Source organism: Salvelinus sp. IW2-2015, linkage group LG33, assembly GCF_002910315.2.
Source record: "Salvelinus sp. IW2-2015 linkage group LG33, ASM291031v2, whole genome shotgun sequence".
NCBI lineage: Eukaryota > Metazoa > Chordata > Actinopteri > Salmoniformes > Salmonidae > Salvelinus > Salvelinus sp. IW2-2015.
This window is the reverse complement of record NC_036872.1, coordinates 7877662-7890440: the sequence shown is the minus strand read 5'-3', so window position 1 is coordinate 7890440 and position 12779 is coordinate 7877662. Positions and strand designations below refer to the sequence as shown.

The window sequence follows — 12779 nt, the reverse complement described above, 5'->3', positions numbered from 1 at the left end:
ACACATACAGTACATACATACATAGGATTATATGCACACAGTACTTTCAAGTGTAGCAATGTGTGTGTGTGTGTGTACCTGCGGATGTGTTTCAAGGCGTGGTCCCTCTTCAGGTACTTGATGTTCTCTCTGATGGCGGATCGTGTGCCGTCCTCTTTGGCCAAATGCTTCTCCAGCCACTCCACCACCGCTTTGTTATTGTCCCAAAGGTACGCCTGGAAATTAAGCACAGAACCTAACTCAAAAAAAAATGTCTACACACCATGGATTGGAATAGATTGTGTAACCAGTGGGATTCGAACTTGGGTCCCCCACGCAGTAACCCAACGTCTTAAACACTGGACCAAAAATAACTCAAATGTTCCGAGGGTGACAATTGGGATTACATGTTTCAGACAGGGGTACTCCATTACAATAGGATAACCTTGCTTGTATCACATGAAGAGCCATTACGTTGTGACATCCATACCTGGACCGTGCCCTCTGTCTCCACAAACCAGCGGCGCAGCATGGACTGGATGTGTCCGTCACTCAGCTCTGGGTTGGCCTGCAGGACCTCACACTTCACCACGCCCTCCAGCAGGAGGCGCCGCAGACGCCAGTAGAAGAAGCTCCGCACATTCTTCCAGTCCAGGATGTCCTGCATGCGACCACCAGGTTACATAGACCACCATCAGGTTACATAGACCATAGAGTGAGGGACACTAATGCCCCTGCCCCATTGCAGGTGTGGAGAATGGGACCGGGCATCACACATTCATCTCCTCCTGTCTGCCCATGTACACCCTTTGAGGTCTCATTGAACTTTATTTAGCTTTCCAGGGTTTGTTCTGGCACCTTCCATTGTTTGATTGACTATCACAACTGGGGGTTGGAACCAGTTCAGGGAACAGAACCAAAAAACGGACAATAACGGAATCTTTCAAGGAACAGAATCAGAACGAAAGCGATCTACACTGTTCCGAAACAGAACTGTCATTTTAAAAGAATTAAAGTTATTTTATGTTCCGGCGTTTTTTCCAGTACCCCAAAAAATGCAACAAAGCGCACCTATGCAAAGCCCTCACGCTGTCACTCAGAAATGTATTCCACTGTCTGCCTGCCAGCTGTGGCTACCTGCCCCCTCCCCCTCCGAAGCATAGGCTACTGTAGTCTATCGACATTACAAACGTGATTCAGAAATTAGGAAGAGAGATTTTTAATTAGAGAAGAATGGATTCACTTTTTCAATACTAGTTAAGGATACTATAGTTATCACATTCCACATTGGATTTATTAACTAAAAAAAGGTTAGGCAGCTAGCTCTGGTCCAACGTTAAGCCAACTCTTGGAAGTTCAAGGACATTCAAAGTTCCTTCATAAAAGCCGCTCTTCTGTTGGTATAATTTTGTGTGCCTAATTCAGATAATGCATGTCATAACAACATGCCCAGAGCTTCAAGCCAAGCCTCCTCCACCATCTCTCACTCCCCACCCGCAAAATTTCAGTCGCATCTCGCTATAGTTGCATGTAAACAACTATAGCTTGCCCGCTCCATAGCAAGCTGCTCTATCAGCACTGATTGGTGAAGTAATTTTATGTTGAGCTAAATGTAAAAAAAATAAGACAGGAACGATATAAACTTGTAACTTTTGTTTTCAAACTGGTTCAGAACTTTATTTTGCTAGTCGGAACAGTGGAAAGGAATTTAAATGTGGGTTCCATTCAGAACGAAACGATTTGAATTTTTGGGGGTTCCAACCCCGATCATAACACAGAGTGTTGTTGTAAAACACAAAGGGAGGATTTTTTTTTACCGTGATGGCTCCCTTCTCGTGCATTCTACCAGGGGTGTCGTGGAGGTCCACAAACTGCACTGCCACTTGGTGGTAGATGGGCAGCAGGAACTCCTCTCTGGCCCTCAGCTTGGCTTCCAGGTCCCGCCGCTGTTTGTCTGTCAGCTCCGGTGTACCTGGCCAGTCAAAATGTATTAACCAATGTCTCCTCCATGTTCATTAGGACACAGAATTAAAGATGTTTATAAACATTTTGCAATGGAAAGCGGAAAATGAGCATTTCTTATTGGCCAAGTCCAGGAAGTCTTTCCCTGTTTCAGTCCCTGTTCATTAGGACACAGAATTAAAGATGTTTAAAAACATTTTGCAATGGAAAGTTGAAAATTAGCATTTATTATTGCCCAAGTCCAGGAAGTCTTGCCCTGTTTCCTATCGTTTGGTGCCTAATGAACACGACCCAGCTGTTTTCTGAATGGTTGTCGAACCCCTGTGACTCTAGCACTGCTGGAAAATGTACAAACAGTAAAAGTAAAAAGATACCTTCATAGAAAATGACTCAAGTAAAAGTGAAAGTCACCCAGTAAAATACTACTTGAGTAAAAGTCTAAAAGTATTTGGTTTTAAATATATCAAAAGTAAATCATTTCACATTCCTTATGTTAAGCAAACCAGCCGCCACGATTTGCTTGTTTTTATGAAATTTACGAATAACCAGGGCACACTCCAACACTCAGACATCATTTCCAAATGAAAAATGTGTGTTTAGTGAGTCCGCCAGATCAGAGGCAGTAGGGATGACCAGGGATGTTCTGTTGATAAGTGTGGGAATTGGACAATTTTCCTGTCCTGCTAAGCATTCGAAACGTAACAAGCACTATTGGTTTCATGGAAAATGTACGGAGTAAAATGTATATTAATTTCTAAAGGATTGTAGTGGAGTAAAGTCAAAAATATGAATAGTAAAGTACAGATACCTAAAAAAAAATTACTTAAGTAGTACTTTAAAGTATTTTTACTTAAGTACTTTACACCACTGGACACGGCAAAACTTTAAAGGTCCTGAACAGTAGTTCTGAAAAGTACTTTCTCTCATGGCTAACTACCAGGACAAAGTATACATCTCCCGTTTAGCATGTCTCTTGTGATGCATCACAGACAGATGTGCTGACTTCACAACTGCGTCCGAGTTTTGAACGACCCCCCCCCCTCCCCCTTTTGTTCCAAGTTGGCTGAAGACATAGCTAGCCAGTAACTAGCCAGACACAGATGAAAGGGGATACATAAGTATCTTTGCCATAGATGAATAGGGTAAACTTTAAATTAGATTTGCTGATACCCTACAGTCGAATTTTGGCACCAGTAGAGTAGCTATCTAGCTATATAAACCATGCCACTCTGCAAACACATCTTCTCCGATTTTGGTTACAAGGTGGCACTTATTTAAATTAGGCAAGAGAATATCATGTTATCATCAGTGTATTAAAATGACAGTTAATGTCACTCTATCCCCTTAATAATCCCACCTCCTGAATCCAAGTGTTTGACATGGGGGAGGGGACCAGAAACTTTATGATCACACTTTACCAACGTAGAGGCAACAGTCACTGTTCATACTTTGATCTGGTTTCCTTCAAATATCAGAACTTCAAAAACATGATTGACTGTTCGTGACCTTTAGATTTTTTTATATATTTTTTTACAATGCTAACTAAAAAGAAAACACGATGCCTATCGTACATATGGGTGGAACTACAAGTACTGTTGTAAGAGTTTACCAGGCTGTTTACCAAGCTGTTCAGCCAGACCGGCGTAGACCGAGTCGATCCGGCGCATGGTTTTCAACAGGTCCTTCCTGCGATACTTGATCTCCACAGTTCCCTCTGCCTCTAGCACACCACCCCTTGACAGGGAGAGGGAGGGGGAGAGTGGTGGAGATGAGACAACAGGGAAAGGGGGATGAGAGAGAGTAGAAGAGGGAAAGGAGTAAGAGAGCAGCTCATTCACATTGGCTCTGGAGAGAAGCTGCCCTGCCATGTTAAAAAAAAAAGGCCCACCTGCTCTCTCTGTCTGCGTAGAGCTCCATGCACAGAAGGTTGATAGTGGGATCGATCACCACCCAGGATCCCCCCCTCAGCTCGGCGTGCGGCGGGATGTAGATCAACACAGGCTGGCGGAACTCACGCAGGCCGTCCACGATATAGGCCCCATACTTCAGCACCTGGTCGTACATGTCTGAGAGAAATAAAAACGGACTTGCAGTTGTGGTAACATCAATATTTATAATATTGTTTTGAGATTTTGAAGGGAAAAAAAACGCTGTGCTGTGGTGGGGGTTTTCCAGTCAGTATCAGACTAGGGTTCAAATACTATTTGAAATCTTACAAATGCATTGAGCATTTGCTTTAGTCTGGCTGGAGTGCCAGGTGAGCATGACTTGCACTTGAGATGTCCTAGTAGTCCCATTGCAACAGGCAAACTCAATCCAGCACAGATACAGTATTTGAAATGATTTTGAATAGCATTTGATCCCAGGTTGGCCAGTCAGTACCCTTCATTCCCCCGGAGAAGCCTCTCCAGTTGGCGAACACCATCAGAGGCAGCCGCTCACGGTTGAAGTCACGGATGGCCTGGGCCGTCTTGAAGGCAGAGTCCGGAAACCACACCTGGCCGGCCTGCTGCACCAGCTGAGTGAGTGAGTGAGTGAGTGAGAGTGAGTGCGAGACACACACAGAGGGATGTTAAACTCTGTTGCAGGTGTCGAATGAGTCTGCATTACCTTGTCAGATCATGTTTCCCTTTTCGAAAATGATCAAAGGCATCAAAACTTAACTCATGATGGTTTACTAACATGTCACCTTGGCATACGGCACAAGAACACAACATATAATGGAGGACACAAAGCCCACTCACTCTGGCCTCAGAATCCAAGTTTGCTGGATCGGCCGGGATAGCCACCTCAACGGTGCGTGTTTCCACAGCGATGACGCCAAGGGGAATCCCACCTAACCTGTGGTGTTGCGTTACAAATTAGTTGGCAGTCTGCCTTCGGAACTACTACATCTCTGTGATTCCATATCCTGCAGGTATAACGCTGAACAAGCTGTTATAATCATCTATGAGCCTTCATAATTGTACATAATAATTCAAATGTTATGTCTCTCGCTCCATGTATCAACTGACTCGAAATGACTGATATTTAGTAAGGGTCATTATGAGATAAGACGTAACGAGGTCAAACATGCTCATGACTAGTCTTAAAATGCATGAATGTATTAAAACTGCATCATAATGCATTGTACCTGCATGTTTTAAGAAATTGTTACCCATATGTCTTCTGTAAGCATTTATACTGCGCGCGTGTGTGTGTGTGTCTATACAGTACACTCACCTGGCTCTGCCCACCACTACTGTCTGGGCCCAAGACCCCATCACTTCCATGAATGAGCCATGGTCACAAAATCCACTCTGCCAGGCTCCTTTTACAGCTAAACACAACACACAAAAATAGTCTATGACAGCAATATGTACAGTGTATTGCAAATTTTTTTTTATGCACTTTAAAAAGTTGGACTTTATTTAATTCAATATTCAGTACACTGCACTGGGTGACATAGCCATGTCTATCCACTCAGGGGCTGGGGGAAATAGAATCTGGGCAGAGTTAAGAGGGTTATGTATGCTGCAGAGTGTGTCTCACTGGGGTGGGGCCTCCCGGCCAGTAGCCAGCGGGGGTCATAGGGAGCCTTGGTGGGGGTGAACTCGATCTCCCTCTCCACTGGGTCCTTGGGTGGTATCACCGGCACCGGAGAGTGCTTGGTCTGAAATCAGAGTAGAACAATGTTCTGACAACTCCTATCTGGGGGTTAGTCGGCTGAGTTTGACCTCTTACGGTACATCTTCAGCCTGGTCCGAGATCTGTTTGGGCTGTCTTGCCAAATTGGCGTCTCAGAGTAAAAGTGCTGATCTCTGATCAGTTTTGTCCATTAGATCATAATGAATATGATAACATGGACAGAGGGGATGTGATCCTAGATCAGCACTCCATCTCTGAGAATATTTATGAATATGGGGTCCGATCTGGTCTTCCTCTTTTTCTAATGTACCTTCGGCATATAGGAGAGCCACCGCAGGATAGTGAAAACGCCCTCAAAGTCATCGGGCACCGTGGTGTGCGTCACTCCGTTGTTGTGCATGATCTGGACGCCTCCCAGCTGGTTGTTGGAGGTGTACACTTCTCGACCCAGAACCTGTAACGACAACAGCTTCACTGTCAAGGACAATGGAAACACTTCACATATCCAGAGGATTATAGTACATTGCAGTTATAACGGTTTAAAATAGGTTTCACTACTTCTCCTTAACCGTCATACTACTGACCAGGGTCATTTTGACACGAGTCATATTTTTGATCATAGCCCAAAGGTGATTTATTCAATTCTTCATGACTTTGTCAATCAACTTGTTCTCAACCAATCTAAATAATTGTTTAGTGTTTCTGTATCAATATGGACTTAAAAATGACCTTTGGGGCCAAAAACACCTAATCCGCCGATAGTCATTTGATAAATAGGACCTTTATTTGAATATAGCTTTCTCTGGAGACATAAAAATAAGTTATCCATAGTTATTCTACAGGGAAATATTTTATAAATACCAGAATTCCTATAATATCCTCCAAAATTCTATATGTGCAACTTTTTAAGGTGTTTTGGTTGCTATAACATTTGGTTTGAAGTGACTGAGGATTTGGGCATGCTTTTAGAAACATCTTACCATAGGCCCTACCACTCCCATTGTTTCACTAGAAGCGATGCTAATGCTGGCTTCGCGATAAGTAAATAAATAAAATTAAGCCATATTTTCGGTAATTGTCTCATGATCAATGGATTAAACACTGTCAATAAAATTATGTATATTTACATTTTTGATGTACCGCCCCTTTAAAATGCAGTCGTTTTTTTAGCTCATTATGTCAAAATGAATATTTACTTCAAAATTCTGAAAAACAAAATGATACTACAGTCAAATGGTAAATTAGCTTTTTAGTACTAATGTGGTTAACAAATTAACTAAATTTGGCTAAAATAAGTCAGTTTTGATATTTGAAAAAAATCTGATAACATTATTTATGTTTAATGAGGTCTTAATTATTATCAAGTTAATTGACGATTGTTGCTTGTCAAAATGACCCAAGTTTACATACCCATGTATGTAAATTATGTTGGTAGTATGAGGGTTAGAGGGGTATTTTAGGTAAAAAACATATTTTCATATATTATTTTGAACATACGGGCTCCATAGTTATCCTAACAGTGGGCCTGTGTTTACTTCTTGTGTAAGTCTCAGAGTTCTAAAACGCATGATGAATCCAAGCAGACGGGACAGAGACATACCTTGTTGAGGGCTCCAGCCCCGGTCAGAATGATGTGGGAGTTCTCCACCTGGATGACCCGCTGCCCCAGACGCACTAGATAAGCCCCGATCCCAATGGCACGGCACGTCACCTGCAGTACCCAGGACATACAGTACCATGGCTTCAACATAACCCAGGTCGTTAGATAAGCCACGAGGCATGCTATGCCTAACACCAGACAAAGAGATGTGTGTGTGTGTGTGTGTGTGTCCTCCTGACCATGCTGATGGTGATGATCTCATCGTAGGCCTTGGAAGACTCCCCGGCGATGGTACCTGATCCTCTCAGGTTTTCCACCCCAAGACCGTCTTCGGTCCCTATGATGTCAGTGATGATGTACCTGGAGTCCAGTCGACGGGATGGGGAGAGAGAGAGTCAGCGAACCTCTGGGATACCACACTGTCTTTGTTAGCTGTGCTAGTTGATAAGGGTGACTAGCACCAGAGGGGTATACTACAAAGCAGGTTCAAGGAGTTAGCCGGATGACCTGCCATAATATTTTTGATATTTCAAGATAAGCTTGAAAATGGGTATAGATATGTCTTTTCAATTAGACTAAGTTGAGCATTTAAAAAAAAAAAAGGCGCATCAAATCAATAGTTATACTGGTTGCTTTTCAAAGTCAGCTGGCTAACTAATTGATCCTGCTTTGGTTGTATACTCCTCAGGTGAAGGGCGTGCGTGCGCCACCTGGACTCTCCGCCCTCCTCCACGTGGTGGCAGTGGACAGCGTTGGTGGAGCTGATGCGGGTGTAGTCCTGGGGCGTCAGGTACAGATACTTGAAACCCTAGAGACAAACAAACAGTCATCAGTTCCAAGAAAGTGGGCTGACACAGAAACAGGGCATGTCTGTGTAGAGGCTGATAAGAGGTTACAACAGGATTACACCTTGCCATTATGCCCCACAGAGAAAATCAATCACACCCACTCTCAAACCACCAGTCAGGTTGCCCGACACAGTAGACCATGCCGCCAGCACATGGTAACAAATCAGCTTTGCCAGTGTCACACAGACGGAAGAAATAACATTAAGTCAGAAAAATTTAAAAATTTAGAAAAGTAATTTGCATTGCAGTGACCTCTGCTGCTGCAAATCAATTACATTTCTAATGACCATTTCCAGCGAGTGTTTTTCCCCACTTTTCAAATCAAACTTTATTTGTCACATACGCCGAATACAACAAGTGTAAACTTTAACGTGAAATGCTTACTTATAAGCCCTTAACCGACAGTGCAGTTCAAGAAGAGTTAAGAAAATATGTACCAAGTAGACTAAAATAAAGTACATGGTCGCATGGTATGCCCTTACAAGTCAAAACCCTGCACCCAAAGACCTTTTTACAAGGCCACTGAAGACAACGCAGTAGCAGGTGCTCAACTGAACAGTCCTTGTAAAAAAGGTCTTACGTACACTGTAGAATCTACTGTTAAGTAGTGACTGGTGATAAGTCACCTTGTAAGGGTCCTGGGGGTCGGTCCAGGCAACCTGGAACATGTGTCGTATCTCCTCGGCCAGGCCGATGCGCGCCCCGCTGTTGGCTGAGATGTAGATGCGTGGAATGCCCTCGGCCCGGGCCATCTCCGATGCCCGCAGGAACAGCTGGTCCTCCTGGGGCCCGAACGAGCCAATCATGTAGGTGATGTCGTTGCAGATGACGATGATATCGCGGCCCTCGGGATACTCTGGCGTCTTCATCCGCATCCGGAAGGCTACCATTCCCACCTGGGAGAGAGGGATAGAGAGCCAAGTAGAGTATTCAGGATTGCCAGGGGGGGTTTCAGGACAACATAGGGGGTTTTAAAACAAAGATGGCCCTGCTCGTCTCTGTAACACTAGAATATGTTGTCGTTCCAATCCACGTGAGCACGCTATGTGCTCTACCTCGTTGTCCCCAGGCAGGCGGTTCATCTGCACCAGTCGGTCATGCGGGTCCAGCACCAGCTCGGTGCACATCAGCACGTCTTTAGGGTAGCTGTCCCCCGGACCCCAAAGCTTAAAGAGGGCCTATGAGACACAAAAGGTAAAAAAACAGATAAAAAACAAACAAAGTCCCTGCAGTTAAAAAGGGTCAAGTGTCAAAAAGAGAGAGAGAGGAACCCCACCTGTCGGAACATCTCTGGGAAGTCGTAGACGTAGGTGGTGCCCAAGGTCTGGGCCTGGAAGCGTTTGGACTGCAGCAGGTCCTTGGTGACATAGGGATGGTTGATGAGCATGCCGTGCAGAGGGCCCTGCTTGTCCCCGTACGACTGGAACATGATCTAGAGGTCAGAGGGGAGACGGAGGTCAGTTGTCAGCTGCAGCTCATTGCATCGAACGGATAGAGAAACTGAAATAGAAAGAAGTGTTTCTAAATGATTTGTGAAGCATCCATATAGTCTTCAGGAATAACCTGTGAAGCGTTTAGCAAATTGTAGACCCTGCTGCACTGCTAATTCAACACTTTCTCTGGCTGTGCGTCATGCACCAATCTGTGTCAGTGAGCTGATCCCAGCCTGCGTGCCGGTTTATAAGTGCTCTTCCTGATCGGCCTACCTGTCCCGTTGAGGGGTCTGTGACCTCCTTATACAAGCTGATGTCCAGGTAGTAGCCGGACTCGTTGGTGAGGAACAGACGGATGGGGATGGCGGTCCCAGTGGGCGTCAGCCGGATGTTGATCTTGAGCTCGGCCTGGAGCACCCGGAGCTTCCACAGCCTACTGCCGTAACGCATCACCATGGAGCGCACAGACTCCTCAATCTACAGGACAGAGAGTGGCAAGACATACTGTAGTTCATATACACATGATATAACATTGATCACTTTAACTAGCTCATGAAACCCCACAATCCTTTGTGTTTGGCAAACAATATGCTTTTTACAAATATTTTTTATATAGCCCCCTTTAAGTTGATGGATTGTCATCAAAATCCCTTGTCCAGGAGGAGCCAACAGCACAGAGAGCAGAGGCACACGGACCTTGGAGGGGTCCATGATGACGGTCGGGACAAAGTTGAGGAAGATGTGGTTGCAGTCGGTGCGCCATTTGGTGTTGCTGAAGGCCACCTCCAGCTCATCCATAGCCTCCAGGAGAAGACGCTCACCCTCGTTCTGTAGGTACTCAAATGACGCTTCCTGGACAGAGAGAAAGGGGTGCTAGCGTTTTGAGCGAAAAGTAATATTCCAAGCAAGACACAAATGATTTATCTTCAATGTAAGGGAGCAAAATCAATACATGTATTTTTAACACCCTTTTTGTAAGGGGCCTCCTTCCACCCCTGCACTCTTGCGCTCGTGTGGGCATTTATTCCCCCCCCCCCCCCGTACCTTTGTGATGAGGTCAGAGTGGCGCATGATGGCTCGGATGAAGTAGCGGTAGTCTGTGACCTCAGCGCCCCCCTGCACGCGAGCGGCACCCAGGTACTGGTGCATCTTGCTGTTGGCACAGGGCACGGCCGTCAGGTCAAAGTTACGCATGCGGTTCAGCTCCAGCTGGAAGGCCAGAGCAGGCTCTAGGTTCCTGTAGATACGGTCCTCCTGAAACTGGGAGAGAGACACGCACACAGGTGGAGAGCGAGTGGGTTTACTAGTGTTTTAAGGCTGTTCATGTATAACAAATGTCTAGTTATTGTTAAAAAATAATAATTGTAAAGAAGTTGTTTTTTTACCCCGTCTCTGGCTCTGAAAGTGAAGAACTTGGGAAATTCCCTCTGGTAAAAATCAAAGAGGAAAATTAGATTCATGTTGGTCGTATTCATTAGGCACCAAAAGGAAGAAAATTGACGGAAACAGAGAGGGACTACCTGAAGTTGTCCAATAAGAAATGCTCGTTTTCGTTTTCTTTTGCAAAACGCTTTGCTGCGGTGTGCACTAATGGAAACGACCCTGCTTTTATTAGCCATAGTTTAATAGTAAGTTAATATTAAGTTAATAGGATATTAATAGTAAATCCAAAGTAGATTCAAATTAAGTTAATAGTAAGTCAAATCAGTTTAATATTAAGAGATGACAGAGCACTATTCACAGTCGTATTCAACAACAGCAAAGGGATTTTTCAAAATGTAGCCTCGTATGACCATCTCGATCTCGCGAACTTACAATCCGTTTCGCTACATGGATTCCATGTAACAGAATGGAAGCTTGCGAGATTAGGAGGCTATTTCAAAACGGTCTCGTAGAAACATCTTACCCTCTGTGCGACTAAAAACGTGATCCTTCGGATGCCGTGCTCAAAGAGTAACACTTTCTGTAATAAGAAATGATCAAATCAAGTATAATCCTAGTGCAGAAATCATAGGACATACTGGGATAATAATGAAAGGGAATCCTAACTTCCACTTAAGTCAAATATTCACTTAATCCTGTGTTGAGGTCAAATGGGAGACTAAGTTGAAATTCAACGTTGAGCAGAAGCTAGGATTCACCCCTATGAGGAAAAAAGCCCCGACACAATTACACTGTGAGAGCTTGGTGGGATGAACCGTGCTGCTGACCTTAGACTGGGCGAAGGCAGCGAAGGCTGTGACCAAGGTATCGTCATCCTCTGTGTCCGCCGACTTGATGGACACATTGATGATGTGGATGGGGTTCTCCTTCTTGTTCTGCTGGAGAGCACGGGGAAATAATCAATCACAGCTTAGTGAGAAATGTCAGCCTTCACCTCGTATACCAAAAAAAAAAAACTCAGATTGTAGCTGTATAGTTCATATGCAAAGATATCAATATTATATAATATTCAGTTCTTATCTAATTAAACAAATGGTTCGTTTTAGGCAAACAATATATTTTTGTTGTCGTTCTAATGGAGGTATTTTATCGACAATATTTCTGTCCATTTAGTAGACCCCTTGTGGCTTGAGAGCACCCCCAGAAGCAACAATTCCATAAAGCCTCTAACACCATCCCATCACACGGTCACCTTGCAGTTATCCTCCTCGTAGAACTGATTGGAGCAGGCCTCGGGGAAAAGCGGGCTCTCCAGGAGCGGGTCAGCAAAACTGGAGATGACCTCATCAAAGTTCCTGCACACACACACCCAATATTCCATTTGTTTTGTGTTAGCCGCGACTGTTCGCTAACAGTCTGAGAAGATTGTGTGCCGCGAACGTAAATGTCTGTTTCGGGTCTAAACTGCCACTAAAATGAATCAAGTGGCCACAGACTTTCTGATATATTTAGTAGGAATAGCTAAGTCGTTTACAGTTTGAATATTGTCGCTAGTAAGCCACAGTAATCCTTACAAAAAAAGTAGCCGTTTGATGTTTCACCGTAACATTTTGGAATGTTCATTCAAATCGTTCAACTGAAATTGTGGCAACATGTTCGCTGCAAACAAGCCTAGTTGAACGCGCCTCAGGTCTCGGACAAGGCTTATTATTACCCCATATTACCAGACATCCAAGAGTTGATCTGTGTTTTTTTACCTTTTGAAGTCTTCGAAACACTGGAAGGCCACCATGGCTCCCATGCGCTGACAGGGGGGAGAGAACGCCCCATCTAGGAAGAGTTCGCTACCCTGCCGCCTCATCTCAAACTGTCCCACACTGTTCACCGGCATCGCCAACCTGAGGGAAGGGACGACACACTGGTGACTCCTGGGTAGGGTTGGGGTGA

At 44.5% G+C, this 12779-nt stretch overlaps 1 protein-coding gene across 9 annotated transcripts in view; it reads right to left on the bottom strand.

The window, feature by feature from the left end:
• Window positions 1–12779, bottom strand: part of LOC111957851 (acetyl-CoA carboxylase 2) — a 42539-nt gene that overhangs the window by 3900 nt on the left and 25860 nt on the right. For 4 of the 9 annotated variants that reach the window (XM_023978883.2, XM_023978882.2, XM_023978888.2 and 1 more), the window contains 24 exons: window positions 12590–12730; window positions 12085–12187; window positions 11660–11770; window positions 11356–11412; window positions 10835–10876; window positions 10494–10709; window positions 10146–10301; window positions 9723–9926; window positions 9293–9448; window positions 9072–9194; window positions 8643–8912; window positions 7879–7976; window positions 7408–7528; window positions 7169–7279; window positions 5879–6022; window positions 5473–5593; window positions 5164–5260; window positions 4686–4782; window positions 4324–4459; window positions 3830–4007; window positions 3551–3675; window positions 1797–1951; window positions 470–640; window positions 79–215 (listed from right to left, as the gene is read on the bottom strand). In XM_023978883.2, the coding sequence (XP_023834651.1) occupies window positions 79–215; window positions 470–640; window positions 1797–1951; window positions 3551–3675; window positions 3830–4007; window positions 4324–4459; window positions 4686–4782; window positions 5164–5260; window positions 5473–5593; window positions 5879–6022; window positions 7169–7279; window positions 7408–7528; window positions 7879–7976; window positions 8643–8912; window positions 9072–9194; window positions 9293–9448; window positions 9723–9926; window positions 10146–10301; window positions 10494–10709; window positions 10835–10876; window positions 11356–11412; window positions 11660–11770; window positions 12085–12187; window positions 12590–12730 (3270 nt within the window). The remainder of the gene's footprint in view (window positions 1–78; window positions 216–469; window positions 641–1796; window positions 1952–3550; window positions 3676–3829; window positions 4008–4323; window positions 4460–4685; window positions 4783–5163; window positions 5261–5472; window positions 5594–5878; window positions 6023–7168; window positions 7280–7407; window positions 7529–7878; window positions 7977–8642; window positions 8913–9071; window positions 9195–9292; window positions 9449–9722; window positions 9927–10145; window positions 10302–10493; window positions 10710–10834; window positions 10877–11355; window positions 11413–11659; window positions 11771–12084; window positions 12188–12589; window positions 12731–12779) is intronic. The other 5 variants (XM_070437124.1, XM_023978884.2, XM_023978887.2 and 2 more) reach the window with 3 other exon arrangements.